This window comes from Aegilops tauschii, chromosome 6 (assembly GCF_002575655.3).
Source record: "Aegilops tauschii subsp. strangulata cultivar AL8/78 chromosome 6, Aet v6.0, whole genome shotgun sequence".
In the NCBI taxonomy this organism is placed as follows: Eukaryota; Viridiplantae; Streptophyta; class Magnoliopsida; order Poales; family Poaceae; genus Aegilops; species Aegilops tauschii.
The window spans coordinates 85,616,275-85,631,439 of record NC_053040.3 but is presented as its reverse complement, the minus strand read 5'-3'; the positions used below and the strand labels follow the sequence as shown (position 1 = coordinate 85,631,439).

At 44.6% G+C, this 15,165-nt stretch overlaps 1 protein-coding gene and 1 long non-coding RNA gene across 4 annotated transcripts; one reads left to right on the top strand and one right to left on the bottom strand.

The window, feature by feature from the left end:
- Positions 1 to 3,203: 3,203 nt before the first annotated feature.
- Positions 3,204 to 6,975, top strand: LOC141025541 (uncharacterized). Of its 3 annotated transcripts, none has more exons than XM_073501069.1 (6): positions 3,204 to 3,645; positions 4,143 to 4,214; positions 4,322 to 4,414; positions 4,660 to 5,221; positions 6,209 to 6,360; positions 6,515 to 6,975. In XM_073501069.1, exons 1-2 carry the CDS (start codon positions 3,337 to 3,339, stop codon positions 4,149 to 4,151), a joined length of 318 nt encoding a protein of 105 aa, XP_073357170.1. In that variant the 5' UTR covers positions 3,204 to 3,336; the 3' UTR covers positions 4,152 to 4,214; positions 4,322 to 4,414; positions 4,660 to 5,221; positions 6,209 to 6,360; positions 6,515 to 6,975. The 3 variants fall into 3 exon arrangements, 2 of the variants coding, with proteins under 2 accessions (XP_073357170.1, XP_073357169.1); XM_073501068.1 differs by having other exon boundaries at positions 3,205 to 3,645; positions 3,790 to 4,214; XR_012187244.1 differs by lacking the exon at positions 3,204 to 3,645 and having other exon boundaries at positions 3,929 to 4,214; positions 6,515 to 6,591; positions 6,681 to 6,975.
- A 293-nt stretch (positions 6,976 to 7,268) lies between these two features.
- On the bottom strand, positions 7,269 to 11,420 carry LOC141025542 (uncharacterized). The gene is made up of 2 exons (XR_012187245.1): positions 10,616 to 11,420; positions 7,269 to 7,713 (listed from the first exon to the last, which is right to left on the bottom strand). It is a non-coding gene; the product is annotated as an uncharacterized lncRNA (long non-coding RNA).
- Positions 11,421 to 15,165: the final 3,745 nt, after the last annotated feature.

Sequence of the window (15,165 nt, the reverse complement as noted above, 5' to 3'; positions counted from 1 at the left end):
AAACTTGAGAGCTAAAGCTTCAGCCATCAAAACATCCACACAATAGTCAATCTTTCCATTTCCTCCTGCAATGAACCTACCTTTGTGGTCTCTTAAAACTGCCCCCATCGTACCCTTCAACATATCATGATCAAAAGAGGCGTCAACATTAAGTTTCACAAAACCCCTAGGAGGACAGTACCAACCCCCCTTTTTCATCGTCGCCTTTGGAGATGATGCATTTACAAAGTTGGATGTGAGAGCTATGATCCCCATTGCTATCTGATTTGCATTCTGAGTTAATTCCTTATGCACTAACTTTCGTCTTTTCCACCATAGGTACCAAGCTGAAATAGCTATCATTTCACGTTCATTTTGGTACCCCATAATACTCAAGTCTTGGTCTGGAAGAAGTAAAAGGTATTCCAATATTGCCTCCCCGGCAAGATCAACCTCACAAACTTTATCAATTATCACATCCATCCCTAGTCTCTTCCAAACCTCCTTTGCTTTACTACAGAGGAAAAGCATGTGTTTCGTATCTTCTAAACCCCGAGAGCAAGTCGGGCAAGAGGGCGAGACCTTCATGTGTCTATTAGCGAGTGTTACCCGGCATGGGAGAGTGCCATGTAATGTACGCCATATAAAAAATTTTACCTTTGCTGGGCAGGCTAACTTCCATATCTGACACCAAATAGGATTTGGTATGCTTCGCCCCATCCCATTAGAATATTTGAGTCTACTCTCATACTGATAATTCCATTCCATCGAGTAAGCAGACCTTACCGAGAACATACCATTTTTTGTGTAACTCCAGGCAATGAAATCTGTCATATCATATTGCGAAAGTGGGATTGAAAGAATTCGTTGTGCGTCAATGGGCCACATAGTTTGTCTAATCAGTTCCTCGTCCCAATTGTTGGAAGCAGGGTCAATCAGGTCACTCACTTTTGATAGCAAATGGCTCCCCCTAGGGGTCACAATCTTCCTAGTGACACAGTTTGGGATCCAGGCATCTTCCCAGATATTGATGTTATGTCCATTACCCACTCGCCAAATATAGCCACGTTTCAGAGTAGTTATACCTGCCATAATGCTCTGCCAGGTGAAAGAAGCGCCACGCTTTGGCTTAGACTTCAGCAAATCGCCATCAGGGTAGTACTTGGCCCTCAGAATAGTGGCACACAAGGAATCAGGATTATCTATAAGACGCCATGCTTGTTTGGCGAGCAAAGCCAGGTTGAAACAGTGGATATCACGGAATCCCATTCCACCTTGGTTTTTTGGTACACACATTTTCCACCAGGCCATCCAGTGCATCCTCCTCTGGTTCTCCTCGTCACCCCACCAGAAATGCGCTATCGCGTCAATGATTCCTTTACAATTTTTTTAGGAATTTTAAAGACCGATATTGCATAGGTAGGTATGGCTTGGATCACAGCCTTGAGTAGGATCTCCTTCCCCCCGGCAGACAGTAATTTTTCCTTCCAACCACTAATTTTCTTAACAATTCGTTCAATCAGAAATTTAAAGTAGTCTGATTTATCAGCACCCACGTTGGCTGGTAAACCCAGGTATTTATCATTCATTGCCTCCGTCATTATATTCAGCGTTGTACACATTTGTTCCCTGATCTCAACCGTTGTATTAGGACTAAAAAATGCTGGATTTTTCCACACTTACCAGTTGTCCCGACGCCGCACAATATAAATCTAATGCTGATTTCAGGGCCGCCGCACTATGCTGATTGGCTTTCATCAAGATCAATGAATCATCCGCAAAGAGAAGATTTGTGACTGGCGGGGCGTCCCTACATACTTTAACTCCTGATATGTTTTCGTTTTCCTCGGCATGTGTCAGCAATGCATTCAACCCCTCTGTGCATAGCAAGAAGAGGTATGGTGATAGCGGATCACCCTGCCTCAATCCTCTAGTAGGCTTGAAGCTCTCACTTTCCTCTGCATTGATCCTTACTCTGTATTCGACAGTTGAGACACATTGCATAATCAAATTCACCCATTCTTGACGAAAACCCAATCTCAACATAATCTCTTTCAAAAAAGGCCACTCGACTCTATCGTATGCTTTGTGCATGTCAAGTTTTATGGCACACAAGCCCTCTCTACCTTCTCTTTTGTTCTTAATTGTGTGAAAACATTCATAGGCCACTAAAATATTATCCGTTATCAGTCTTCCCGGTACGAATGCACTCTGTGTTGGGCTAATGATTTCTGGTAAAAAAACCTTCAAATGGGTAGCCACCATTTTTGTAATTATTTTGTATACCACATTACATAAGCTGATCGGTCTAAATTGTGTTACCTTTTCTGGTGTATTAATCTTAGGAATCATCACGATCGCCGTATCGTTCCAACCAGTCGGGATAGTACATGTGTTGACTGCTTTCAGAACCTCCTCAATTAGGTCCTCCCCCAGCATAGGCCAGAACCTTTTATAGAAAATAGCATGGAGACCATCTGGTCCTGGAGCTTTCAAGTCCCCAATATCGAATAAAGCCTTGCGAACATCTTCCGCGGTATAAGGGGCAAGTAGAGCACTGTTCATTTCATTTGACACTCTCCTACGGACAAGTGATAAAACTTCTTGATTGGGATGCAGAACTTCCGAAGTGAAAAGCTTTGAAAAATATTTAGTGATGTGATCTCTCAACTCCTTTTCTTCTACCCAGTTTCCTGAATCATCTAACAGTTTCCTTATATTATTTATTTTTTTCCTGGCCGTGGCAGCGTTGTGAAAGAAAGCTGTATTACGATCCCCATGCATCAACCAGTTCGCCCGTCCTCTTTGTAACCAGAAAACTTCCTCTTGATCCAAAATATTCTCAATTACCACAATAATTTCCTTCTGGCGACATCGAGATTCCGTATCCAGAGGGCCTTGTCTTAGTTTCTCCAATTCTTTTTTCAATTTCCTAATTCTTACTTTCGGTCCCTTTAGAGTTTCCCGATCCCAAGTATGCAAATCGGCATGCACTGCTCTTTATCTTTATTACCTATTAATAAACCACCGATTGCTGGGGTTGTACGTCGTGGCAGTTTCGCAGAAAAGTCCCTGAGTTTTTTAGTATTCAACCCGCAATCCTTTCGTAAGTGAGAAAACGTTTCGTTCAGCCATTTTGCAAATAAATCCCTACAGTTTACGGTATTCAACCCGCGATCCTTTTTAAGTTAAAAAAAAAATCAGAAACCCACACGAGAACGGGCTCTCCTCTCTCTCCCTCGCCTCCCGATCCCAGCCGCCAGGAGGCGCCCCACCCCACGCGGCGGTCGATCCGGTGCCGCGCCGGCGAGCCGGCCGGCATCCGCGCCTTCGGAGTCCTCCTCGGCGCCTTTCTGCATGGGGACGCAGACGGAGGAGCTCGCAGCCAGGTTGGCGGCCAGGGGCCCCCAGCGGCATCGACGGACCAGGAGGAGGAGGAGGACGCGGGCCTGGGCGGACCGGGAGGAGGAGGAGGACACGGACTTGGGCGTCGTGCCGGCGGTCGTCGCGGCGCTGGCCGAGCCCGGCGCGTCACCGGCCGCGCTCGTCCATGCGGCGGCCGCGGCGATGAGCTTTGCTTGCGGCGTAGACGATGGCGCGTGGGCCGTGCTTGCTGCTGGCGCCATGGGGCACCTTACGCGGCTCCCCGCCCACCCCCACAACAAGGTCTGCTTCCTTCACTTGCCTGTTTCCTTCATTTTGTGTATGCCTGCTCGGTTTGGGTGCTCCAAAACTCTATCGGGTTGAAAATCGAACTATAGATGAAAAAGAGACAATGCTAACTTAATGAATGTTTTGTGTGGGAATTAGTCTGTACATTGGCCACAACCGGATCCACAGGGAAGAGGTGCTCGAGATCGAGGACATCCAGATTGAGGTGGGAGGTCGATACCAACGCGGTCCTGGGAGGCGTGCACGAGATCGAAGGCGGGGAGCTCCGGAGGGCAGACGGCGGCATCGCCTCACTCTCTAAATTTACACTTATATAGAATCCAATGCTTCATGACCATGGCAATATTGGCTTGACAAAAATGATATATAAAGTAGTATCTATCTTCTTTTCAGTTGTATGAATTTGGAACTGAATTCTAATGGCATACAGTTGTATGACGTGCTTTGATTATGCTCAAAACTGTTCATTCCAATACTTGATCGGAGTGCAGATTATATAGCAACAACCAGGAACTACCATACAACCACACATTCCACCTATGAGTATGAAGATCTGTGACAAGGTACATGCTCAACTGTTGCTTTCTATGATCTTACTTGATCAAGTACTTTATAAATCTCTGATGCCAAATGAGGTGTTATATTTTTCCTAATATTATGCCTCATTTAGGAAAGAGCAATCATGAGGCCTTATATGCTTAGCTATCTCATCCATTGATGATCTCTTTCAAGGAACAGAAGGACTTCTTGTTCATTTAGAGAGGTAACACTAACATTCAGCACAGTTTCCTGACTGAGTGAAACTGTTATTAGAGGTAGGATCTACATTTATACTTGGATGGTTGGATGCACAAACCTCTAACCGCATCAGTGAACTACAGTGTCATTTTTCTGGCCCTGTAAAATTCTAATTATGCATATCAATGCGACATGTGCATGCTGTAATTTTATATTCAGTTCTAATATGCTTGCTACCATGTTGGTCTTCTGAAGCCTTCATCTCTGCAGGATCAATCTTTTGATTTTTTGTTACTTAATAAACTAAATCTTGAGCATTGGAGGAGGTAGCACCTGGACTGGTGAAGACGCAAACGGGGACATGAGGAGGTTCATGGTGGTTCCAGGCTCATCTCTTCGGTGAGCAGCAGTGCGCTACGTTGGACAGTTACCAAGGCTGGACGGAGGTGTGCCCGTGCGGCCGGACGGTGTCGTCCTGGTCGAGCAGATCGCCGTACCAAGGCTGCCTGCCGGACTCCAATTCCCTACCGTTGTCAAGCTCTAGATCAAGCTCCACATGGACCTGTCTATCCGTGCGATACTACGTTTCCTCTGGTGGCCGTCTGTTCCGCTTGGCGTTTCGTCTGGATCTGAGAGGAGAAGGCCTCAAGGAGGGAGACGGGGAGGTTCATGGAACCATGGAAGTTTTCAGTTGAGATTAGTTGAAAGAAAAGGGAAATTTCCCATGCTGCCATGCGAGAGTCAGAGGTGGGTGAGTTCCCTCATCCCGGCTGTAGCAACATTGGTCACCACTCTATGCGCATCTGTGCCGCCAAAATCAGATTTCATCTAGGTAACAAGCATACTTTCCTCTTTTCATCTGGTCTACAAATATGGTGCGAATGCATGGCTATGCTTTTGATTTTTCCTCCTTTGCATTGACTTGATAAGTATAGAGCCTAATGAGCACTAATGACCAGCGATGCCATAACATAAGAATTTATATGCCATCTTGATGCTTATGGTTTCTTCAGCATATATAATCTACTATGTAATTATCTGTGCAACCAAGTTAACTGTGTAAGAGCCATTAAATATATCTTTAGACTTGCACAGAAGTAATTCTTGTTAAACTGTTGTTTGGTGATTGTGTCTCTTGCAGCCAATTTCTAGAAGACCAAGTTAACTGTGTAAGAGCCATTAAATATATCTTTGGACTTGCACAGAAATAATTCTTGTTAAACTGTTGTTTGGTGATTGTGTCTCTTGCAGCCAATTTCTAGAAGATTCATTGCATGAATAATCCAAGTTCCTTTTACTATTCTGCCTGCAGCAGACTATCCTGCCTTTTTGTAATTGTAGAATTACTAAGTTCATGTTGACTAAGGACCTATTCCGGATGCTTGCAAATTGTCAGAATTTCATCGCTCTTCATTTTCTCCAGCATTTGCTGTGTCCTGTAGCTTTCATAGCTTTCTGGGTATAAACTACATGCACCTAGCAGTAAATTATTTCTTAAGATTAATCTATCAGTGTTGTGTGTGTGTGTGTCTATATATATATATATTGTGGCTGCCTTCTGGCAGAAAGTTTGGTCCTAAATCCGAAATTCGTTGGTGGACTTATAGCAATCCATTGCGACATAATCTTGGATGAAGTTATGTTTTGATCAAATTATGATTTTTGACTGTAGTATATATAAATTATAAATAGCTAATCTGAGCTATTCATGGTTGGATAGGTTTCTATCAATCATTATTTTCTTCTCCGTCATAAAAATATTTCTCTTCTCAGTTATGTTGAGGTGAATGTAGCTGATGGTCACACTTTATCAATATAGGTGTATCAAGCAGATTGTGAAGAAAATGTACGTGAAGATGGTTCCTCGGTATGAGAATCCGATTAACATTCTCTTCAAGAATTAAGGCAAATTGTTTGTATGTAATTAACCCTCTCCTGTGAAGATTCAGAATCATAAAAGATAGTATTCAGGTACGTGTACGTCCGCTCGAACGCAATCACATTCCGGAACAGTGACTTGCTGGAGTCGTTGAGCTCTAGCTGTGGGATCTCCAGCAGCTCAAGTCTAGGAAGCTCGTCACAATCTTCCTTCAATTTCACTGCCGATGTTCTAGCTATTTTGTAGGTACAGATGGACAGGCTTCATGTTCAGGAATTTGACACACGCGGTGGAGATTTAATGGACTAAGTACCTTTTTTTAGGTAACATCGTGATTAATTACCGACACGTGCAGTTATTGGCTGCATTCTATTAGTCATACAGAGAGCCACACTGACAAATTTCTATTTAGAGGAAGTAGGCACAAGTAGACTGGAAAAACACAAAACAGCGGGAGATGTCATGTTCAGCAGCGACAACACCATTGCTCTTCATGTTTTAAGTTAAACCTGTATTACTTCAGAATGATTAGTCAAAGATCGGTGATTGTTAGAGGCCTGAAGTTAATGTGAGAGGAAGGAGCATGAGCGGTCTTTTCAATACAGCGTGTGTGCATTTGCCGATTCTGCTGATGTTAATTTTTCCTTACTGGCATAGGTTGTCAAGGATTGTTCTATCCGTCTTAAGAGAAATGTGTTCAAAGTGAATTCTTCTCAGGTCTGAGTCTTATTTTACAGTAATTACTTACATAAGCCCTTTGGTTGATTGGTTCAATGGCTGCAATCTAGAAGCTTTATGAGATTTCCCAAGTATCATTATCTAAAAAAAGGTCATCATCTACTGAAGCCGTAAAAAATGTTCATGTTGTATAAGGTAAGAACAACATAGAGAATTGATAGTAACCAAACTAATTGCCTATTACCACATACTCCCTCCGTCCAGTATTATATTATGGTTATGGGATGTGTTTCTATGCTACTTGGAGAAAAACACAAACTGATGATACCGAGTGCCTTGCTACTAATTAGATTATACTTCGTTATTGAATGTGTTCCTACGCCATCCTGAATAAATAGAAACTTCAGATACAATGACCTGGGTACGTGAGCCACATCGTTCTCTTTTGAATCTCCCCTTTAGATATAGTCTGCAAGATAAAAACTTTAGACACATTTTTTTCCGATAGCAACGCACACGCAATGACGCCGGCCGCCGACCTCGACTAACACTGCAAGGGCGGATGCCCTAGATCAGATGCTCATGCAGCTGGGCCTTGGCAAGGAAACCTGCCTCATGCCACCGCACGCTCACGTGTTGGGCAGATGTGTAGTAGGAGGCCATGGTCGCATTAGGTCTATCCGATTCCGAGGACCTTCTCGAGACAGACTGTCATGCCCTATCATCGTGGTGATAGTCAGGCTTCATTGCGGGGCTAGGATAGATCCCTGGTAAGGCAAAAAAGTTATCAATCAGGGGATGATTGTATTCCCGTTGCAACGCACGGGCCATTTTCCTAGTAATTAATAAAGATGGCTACATGCATCGATTGATGCAGAGGCTGAGGGTTTAACCTTCTTTTCCAAAAAAATTGAAAGGAACCGGGATCACAAGCTGTGTCCGAGTCTGAAGCTGCCGATTAATCTGCAAATGAAAAGGACCCCGATAACTCCCGACTGTTCGGTCTGGGAGAGCCCCAGACCGAACAACTCGTTCGTGACAGGGGAGGCAAACGACCGAACGATGTCGTTCGGGACGAGAAGAACCCAGCCCGAACACCATCGCCCCAGGCCTTTTTCGCGTTTGAAAGAGAAATAAAGCCCAGTTTTCCTAAGGCCTACTGTGACTAAGAAAGGCCGCTTTTGGTTGTGAATAAAAAGGCCATATTTTGCCATACTCTGAAAAGAAATTGAAAAGATCTAAAAATAAATTTGTCGTGCTAGATAAAAAATGAAAACATTCTACTAAATATGCAATCATCTTTATAAGCAAAAACATTGCCATGGTAAAAAAAGATTTTTTTTATGCAATGGCGAAAAAGAAAAAGTTCATGGCAATTTTGCATCTATATCATGATGGCAAGAAATATGGATTGTAAAAGTGTATGCTATTTTTACTATATAAATAAAGATCTAAAAATGTGGATTAAACATTGCCATCATGTGGAGCAGAAACAAAAATGCAACATCTTTTGTTTAATAGTAGTGGCAGAAAAAAAAGTCAAACTTGCCATGCTCCATAGAAGTAAAAATGCCATGAGCGAGAAAAAGTGAATTTGCCATGTATGTTTAATGTAAATTGCCATCGCAATAAAAAAGGTTAAATTTGCCATGGCAAAAAATTGCCATCTATGTTAAAGTAAAATTGCCATGTATTTACAAGTAAAGTTGCCATGGCAATTAAGGTTAAAAAATTGCCATGACAAAGAAAGTAAAGTTTTGACATGGCAAAAAAGAGTAAAAATTGCCACATAGCATGTAATAGAAAATTTTCAAGTATTTATAGGTAAAATTTGCCATGCTCCATGAATACTCCTTTATTTTGGCATGGCAAGTAAAAGGTAAATTTTGCCATGACAAAAAAAAAGGTAAATTTCACATGGCAAAAAAAGAGTAAAAACTAGCATGGCAATGGAAAGGAAAATTGTTGCCATGAATGTTGAAGTAAATTTGCCATGTATGTGCGAGTAAATTTGCCAATGCAAAGCTGAAAGGGTAATTTTGCCATGTCGTAATAAAGGAATTTTGACATGGCAAAAAAAAGAGTAAAAAAATTGGATGGCAAATGAAGCTCGAAATTGCCATCGCAAGAAACTAAAGTTTTGGCATGCTAGAAAGAGAAAAAATGCCATGTTCTTAAACGTTATGAAATATAAAAAAACCATGGTGAAAAAATGCATATTAAATTGTCGTGTTATTTGAAAGAAAATTGCCATGGGTTGTAGAATAAATTTGCCATGAAACATTATGAAATATCAAAAAGCCATACAGTAAAACTACCATGGTAACTATTAAAAAGTCTCATGGTATGTACGAACAAACTAAAGTGTAAAAGTAGCTACAACAAATTTGCCATGGTAGAAAAGTAAATTTGACATGGTGAAAATAAATAAATTTGCAATGATATTTCGTTGTCATGATACATAAAGTAAATTTGCCATAGTTTGTGAAACAAATTAGTCATGTTCTAGAAATAATTCATCATGTTCCAAAAGTTATTCACCACGGTCCATCAAGTAAAAAGCCAAGGTTTGTAAAAATATTTGTTCTTGTGAAAAAAGAGATGGCAAAATTAGCAAATTTTCCATGGCCACGTGGCAAATTTAGAAGATTTGTTCCTTACGAAAGAGATGGCAAATTAGGATCTGATTCTGAATTTTGCCATGCCAATGTTCAAAACTTGTTCTTAAAAATGCCATGTGACAAATACAATTGGCTCTAAAAGATGTCATATTTGATTAAACAAAAGTTTTGAATTTTGCCATATGATTTTTCATACTTTGCCATGACATTTCACAAGAAACTGCCATCTTTTGGAGCATTTCCTATTAATTTTGCCATGGACCAGAATTATCAATTTTCAGGATTTTGCCATGTATTGTAGCGGTAGTACCACGAGATAGAGCAACTACGAAAAAATCACACATCTACACATATACTCACATCTGTACAACAAAAGGTAAATAGCTAGAGCATCTACAAAAACAGTAGGAGAGATAGCAGCACTTGTAGTTGAAACTCACAAAGCTCCTTAACCGGGAAACCACTACTGCCAATGCGGGCATGTGGAGCACGTCGGGGACGGGGTGTGAGCATTGAAAAATTTCTGACCTCAACCATCGTTTTTTGTTTTACAATTCAACGACGCCTCAAAAAATTGTCATGGCAAGATGCCACACATTCAGAAACAATACAGCAGAAAACCTGAGTTGCCATGTAGTGCACTCGGAGAGCATACAAAAAGTGTCAGGTAGTGACTACAAGAATTCTTGTGTGTTATGTATAAAAGATGCCACACATTCAGAACCAGAACATCAGGGGAAAAATTCCTGAGTTGCCATGTAGTGCATGAAAAAGGCGTGCAGAAAGTGTCTGGTAATGCCTCCAAAAATTGCCATGTATATATGTGTAGAAGATTGCATACATTCAGGAAAATGAATCAAAAATCCTAAAATCTAATTGTCAGGCATGTATGGGGTGCTAGTATGATATAGCTCGCCGGCCTGGTTGTACAAATGTGCATCGTGGATTCTACAACCATCAATGATTCCCAACGGAAGTCAGCAAAGCAACTTACAAGCTGCGACGGCGACAGAGAACAGGGGAGGATGGATGGAGCATCGGTGATTACCTCCGGACGAGAGAGGAAAAATAGGTGCTGGTGATTCCCCTCGATCCCGGCGACGGTATGCAGCTCCTGTCGCAGGCGACGTAGATCGCAGCACGCACTGCTGCCGGTGCTGGTGCTTCCCATCGAGCCTGACGACAGTATGCAGATCCCCGTCGCGGCAACCTCGTGCGTGCAGCACAGCCGCCCGTGCTGCTGCTGCTGCTGCCCATCGAGCTAGTCGCCAGTGAGCTACTCTTACACGCAGGCCGGGCAGCTCATGGCGTCGTCGCGCAGGCCGACGCGTCCCAGCCCCCGGTGTTTCTGCCTGAGCCGCCGCGGCCGCCGGTCCTGCCAAGAGGAACGGGCGTAGAGCGCGTCGCCGGGGATGGCGCGCCGTGCAGGTCGCATCGCTGTGGGCCTCCTTGTGCGGAGGGCGGCGCAGCGGAGGCGAGCCCATCCCCAAGCGTCGAGGCCGCGGCCGTCACGGACGACGACGATGTGGACGCTGACGACCTCCCGTTGTCCTCCCGTCCCCCGCTCCGTCTCCGGGGGAGTGACTGGGCGAGTCCGTCACCGGCCAGGACCTCAACTCGTCGGGCCCTCGACAGCGACGACAGGCTCCACCCGCCACCTCTGTTGCCCCCCGTCCTCCGCTCCGTCGCCAGAGGAGCGGTCCGACGAGTCCGTCGCCGGCCAGGACCTGTCCTAGCCGTCCCCTCGCCTTCCTCTCGCGCTCGTCGCCGGGTCGCCGGCCAGGACCTCACCGCGAGGATTGGGATGTGGGGAGGGGAGTGGGGAAAATAGGATAGGGGAGTGGGCTGTGAGCGGTGGAGAATGGGGTTCGTTCGCGACGACCGCCTCTGATCCCGAGCGCTCAACTCTCGGTGACGTGGCTGGGGATGAGCTTTGAGATCCGTGCATTTTGATCTAGTGGCTATGGACACGTTCGGGACGAGATCCGAAAAAGCAGGCCGTTCGGGAGTTATTGATTCCGAATGAAAATACATAGGGTATGTGTCTCGTATCCTTTTGGTGAGCTTTACTGCCCTGCTTCGTTTCAGTGCGAAAAAACAGAACATGGAGCCATCCTGTGTGCAAACCCGTGAAGCAAGAACGTGAACAGCGTTCTGAATAACATAAAATATCATTTCACTGGATCATTCAGCAAAAAAAGGAAGGTCGCACTTGCCTTGCGCAGTAGAACGGGAGTCTGTCTATATGCTTGGAAGCAGTACATGCAACCGGACGACCGCTAGTCGATCACCGTGCGTACAAGTAGTGGTTGTAGATTTGGTTCGATCGATCATGTGAGTGACTGCGCCCCACTCCACTCTTCCTCGATCTGGAGGTCTTGTTGTACTACAAGATTCATGGGGTTGGCGTCAGAATATCACGGGCTAGCTGGATCATGCTCCTGGCAGCTGGGATCGATGCTCGTACGCTCCGTATGGTTGATCGATCATAAGGTGGTTCTGACGGGCCGGATCATCGCGTCGTTCATTCACCCAGGCGAGTCGCACACTCCCTACCCAAGGAAATTCGTCCGTCCTTGCATTGACGCTGTCACGTACGCGCACTGCCGACCACAGATTCCACAACACGGTGACGGTATGGAGCCGATCCTTTTGCATGTACAAAGAGAACAGCCTGTGACATCCTCCGCCAGAGCTATAGCGATTTTTTGCAAACCAAGACGGGGAACGTCCTATATACGTACTACTAGTAGGTAGCAGGGAGCACGATATCATGGCATGCACACACACGGCGGCTACGACACTAACAAAACTAATGGCTCAAATTGTGCACACACACGGTCAATAGAGTGAAATACGGAGCAATACCGCCAGGCAGTGACCGTAGAATCATTTCAAGTCGTATACGATGACTGTATTGATCATATTTTTAAATACAGTCATCAAAATGAACTTGTGGTATAAGTGACCATGAATGCATTTTTCTCACGAACTTGGGACCATCTGGTTGCTCCGTCGCACTGACAGCCACTGACCCAACGTGAGTTTGTGTTATATAGCATTGGCGCAACTTACTAGAAAGAAAAGAGCTGGTTTTACATTGGTTTCCTGGTTTTTTTCTTTTCTTTCTCCATTTTCTTCTGTTTATTCGCTCTTCTTCGGGGTTTTTTCTTCTTTTTTATTTTTATTTCGTCACTTTTCTATTTTCTGCTCCATTTTTTGTTTTTTCATTTGTTTCTTTAGTTTTATTTTTTATTTCTTTTATCTTCTGGTTTATTTTGTTTCTTTTTCAATTTCTTTTTTTTTGTTTCTTTTCATTCTTCATTCTACATTTTTTATATGTCAACAAAAAAATTCTAATACATGTTTAACATTTTTCAATACAAACATTTAAAAAAAATGCTTGACTAATGTTTTTCAGATAGAACATTAGAATATTTCTAATACATGGTCAAGATTTTTTATGCACATTTAACAATTTTCAAATGCTTTATCAACATTTTTTAAAATGCAAGATTAACATTTTTTAAAGGATGGTCAACATTTTTTTATACACATGTAACATTTTTCAAATGCTTGAGTAACATTTTTGAAATCTTGCTCAACATTTTTTCAAATGCTTAATAAACATTTTTATATACAATGATAAAAAAAATTCATTATTTTTGAATGCATGATCAACATTTTTTCTATACATATTTAGCATTTTCCCAATGCTTGGTTACCACTTTTTTAAATACTTGTTCAACATTTTTTTTCAAATGCTTGTGTGTTGGGGGGTTGGGGTGGGGGGGCTTTGCGAGCATCTGGACCGTTGCCATGCCCGCTTCTGACTGCCCTGACCCACCAAAAAGCCCCTCCCTCACCGGCGTTCTTTCCCGCCAGAGCAGCTGCTCAGCATTGACGCCGGTCCAGAGTGGACGTGGCCTCTTACTGGCGTCGACATTGAAGCAGCTCGCTAGCCGAGAGCACCGCCTGCAGCACGCTTGCTGCGCACTCCTTCTCTCCGCATTGAAAGGGTATCTGTGCCCGCATACCTCCATTAAACCAGTGCATGTGTCGATGAACCTACTCCGGCGACCCAAGCACCACACGTGTGTCCCTTTGATGTCCTCGTATGACTAGGCTGGTCAACGCCGTCTATTGGCAAATCTGCTGCGAGCGATGGTGGCAACGCGTCCGGCAGGCGGAGAAATAAGCCATGTTCGCGAACGTTGGCGCGGCGACGCAGGGATTTGACTGGGGCACCGGCGACGATGTCCCCAACAACATGTACCTGTCGGTCACGCCCCGACACCACGACGACGAAGGTGGCATCTCCACGGCTGTCACCGACAACGAGAAAAGTAGACCAATGGAGACCGCCACCGCTTGGATCCCCTGAAGGCCATGGACATCACCTCACCGGTTTACATGACCGGTGACTTGCCCGCTTCGCGGGCGCAAAGGCCACGGCGACTGTCTTTCGCCCGCCAAAAACCAACCCTGGTCCGTGCTTCGCGGTGGCAAAGGGAGGCTATTTTTCCCCTCCCGCTGAAGCATATCCTTCCGGGGCTCACGAGAGTCCGATGAGCGAGCTGCCATGGGGAAGACATGTGGTGGGAACGGAGATCCGCCGTGGCCGGCATTAGACTAGTTTTAGCCTAGTCCGATATAGTATAGTTAAAATATGTCTGAAATGTAAATGTTTTCGTCCGGTTTGTATGAAAATCATCCGGTTTGCATGTAATTTGTTTGTGCGTTTAGTTGAAACCCGCCTTGAAATGTTTGCGGATAGTTTTGGATGGCCAACTCCCACATTAGTTCCCTGTTCCGTGAATGGATGTAGTGTCCGGTTTACGGGTGAGATGCCCTTACAGCCTTGAAAAAATGTGTAAACCCGTGAAGCAAAAAGGTGTCTAGCGGTTGTGAATGATGTATGTAGAGAATGATTTGGTGCATAGATAATTGATTGATCATGCACTAGACACATATATATAGGTACAAGGGGTGCGACCGGTGTCTTGTCACCCAAGATACAAGTACATACAGGGGGAGAGAGACACTACATGTGCGGCATACAAAACCCAGACCTACGTACATGTACACATGTTCAACACCCCCCCCCCCCGGCGGTCGAAGCGTCGCCGGTGACGCAAAGACTGGACCGAAAAACCTCGAGAGTCGAGGTAGGTAGTCCCTTCGTCATAACATCTGCGAACTGCTGATCGGTGGGCACATGCAGAACTCGAACACGACCAAGTGCGACATGCTCCCTGACGAAGTGAATGTCAAACTCAATATGCTTCGTCCGTCGGTGATGAACAGGGTTGGCAGCAAGGTAGACCGCAGAGATGTTGTCACAGTAGACAAGCGTGGCCTTGGTAACCTCACATAGCAACTCCTGAAGTAGCTGTCGTAGCCAGGAACACTCCGCTGAGGCGTTGGCCACGGCCCTGTACTCGGCCTCGGCGCTCGATCATGAGACTATGGGTTGTCGTTTAGACGACCACGAAATCAGAGAGGGCCCGAGGTAGACGCAGTAGCCGAAAGTGGAGCGCCGAGTGTCGGGACACCCAGCCCAGTCGGCGTCGGAGTAGGCGACGAGGTTGGTGTCAG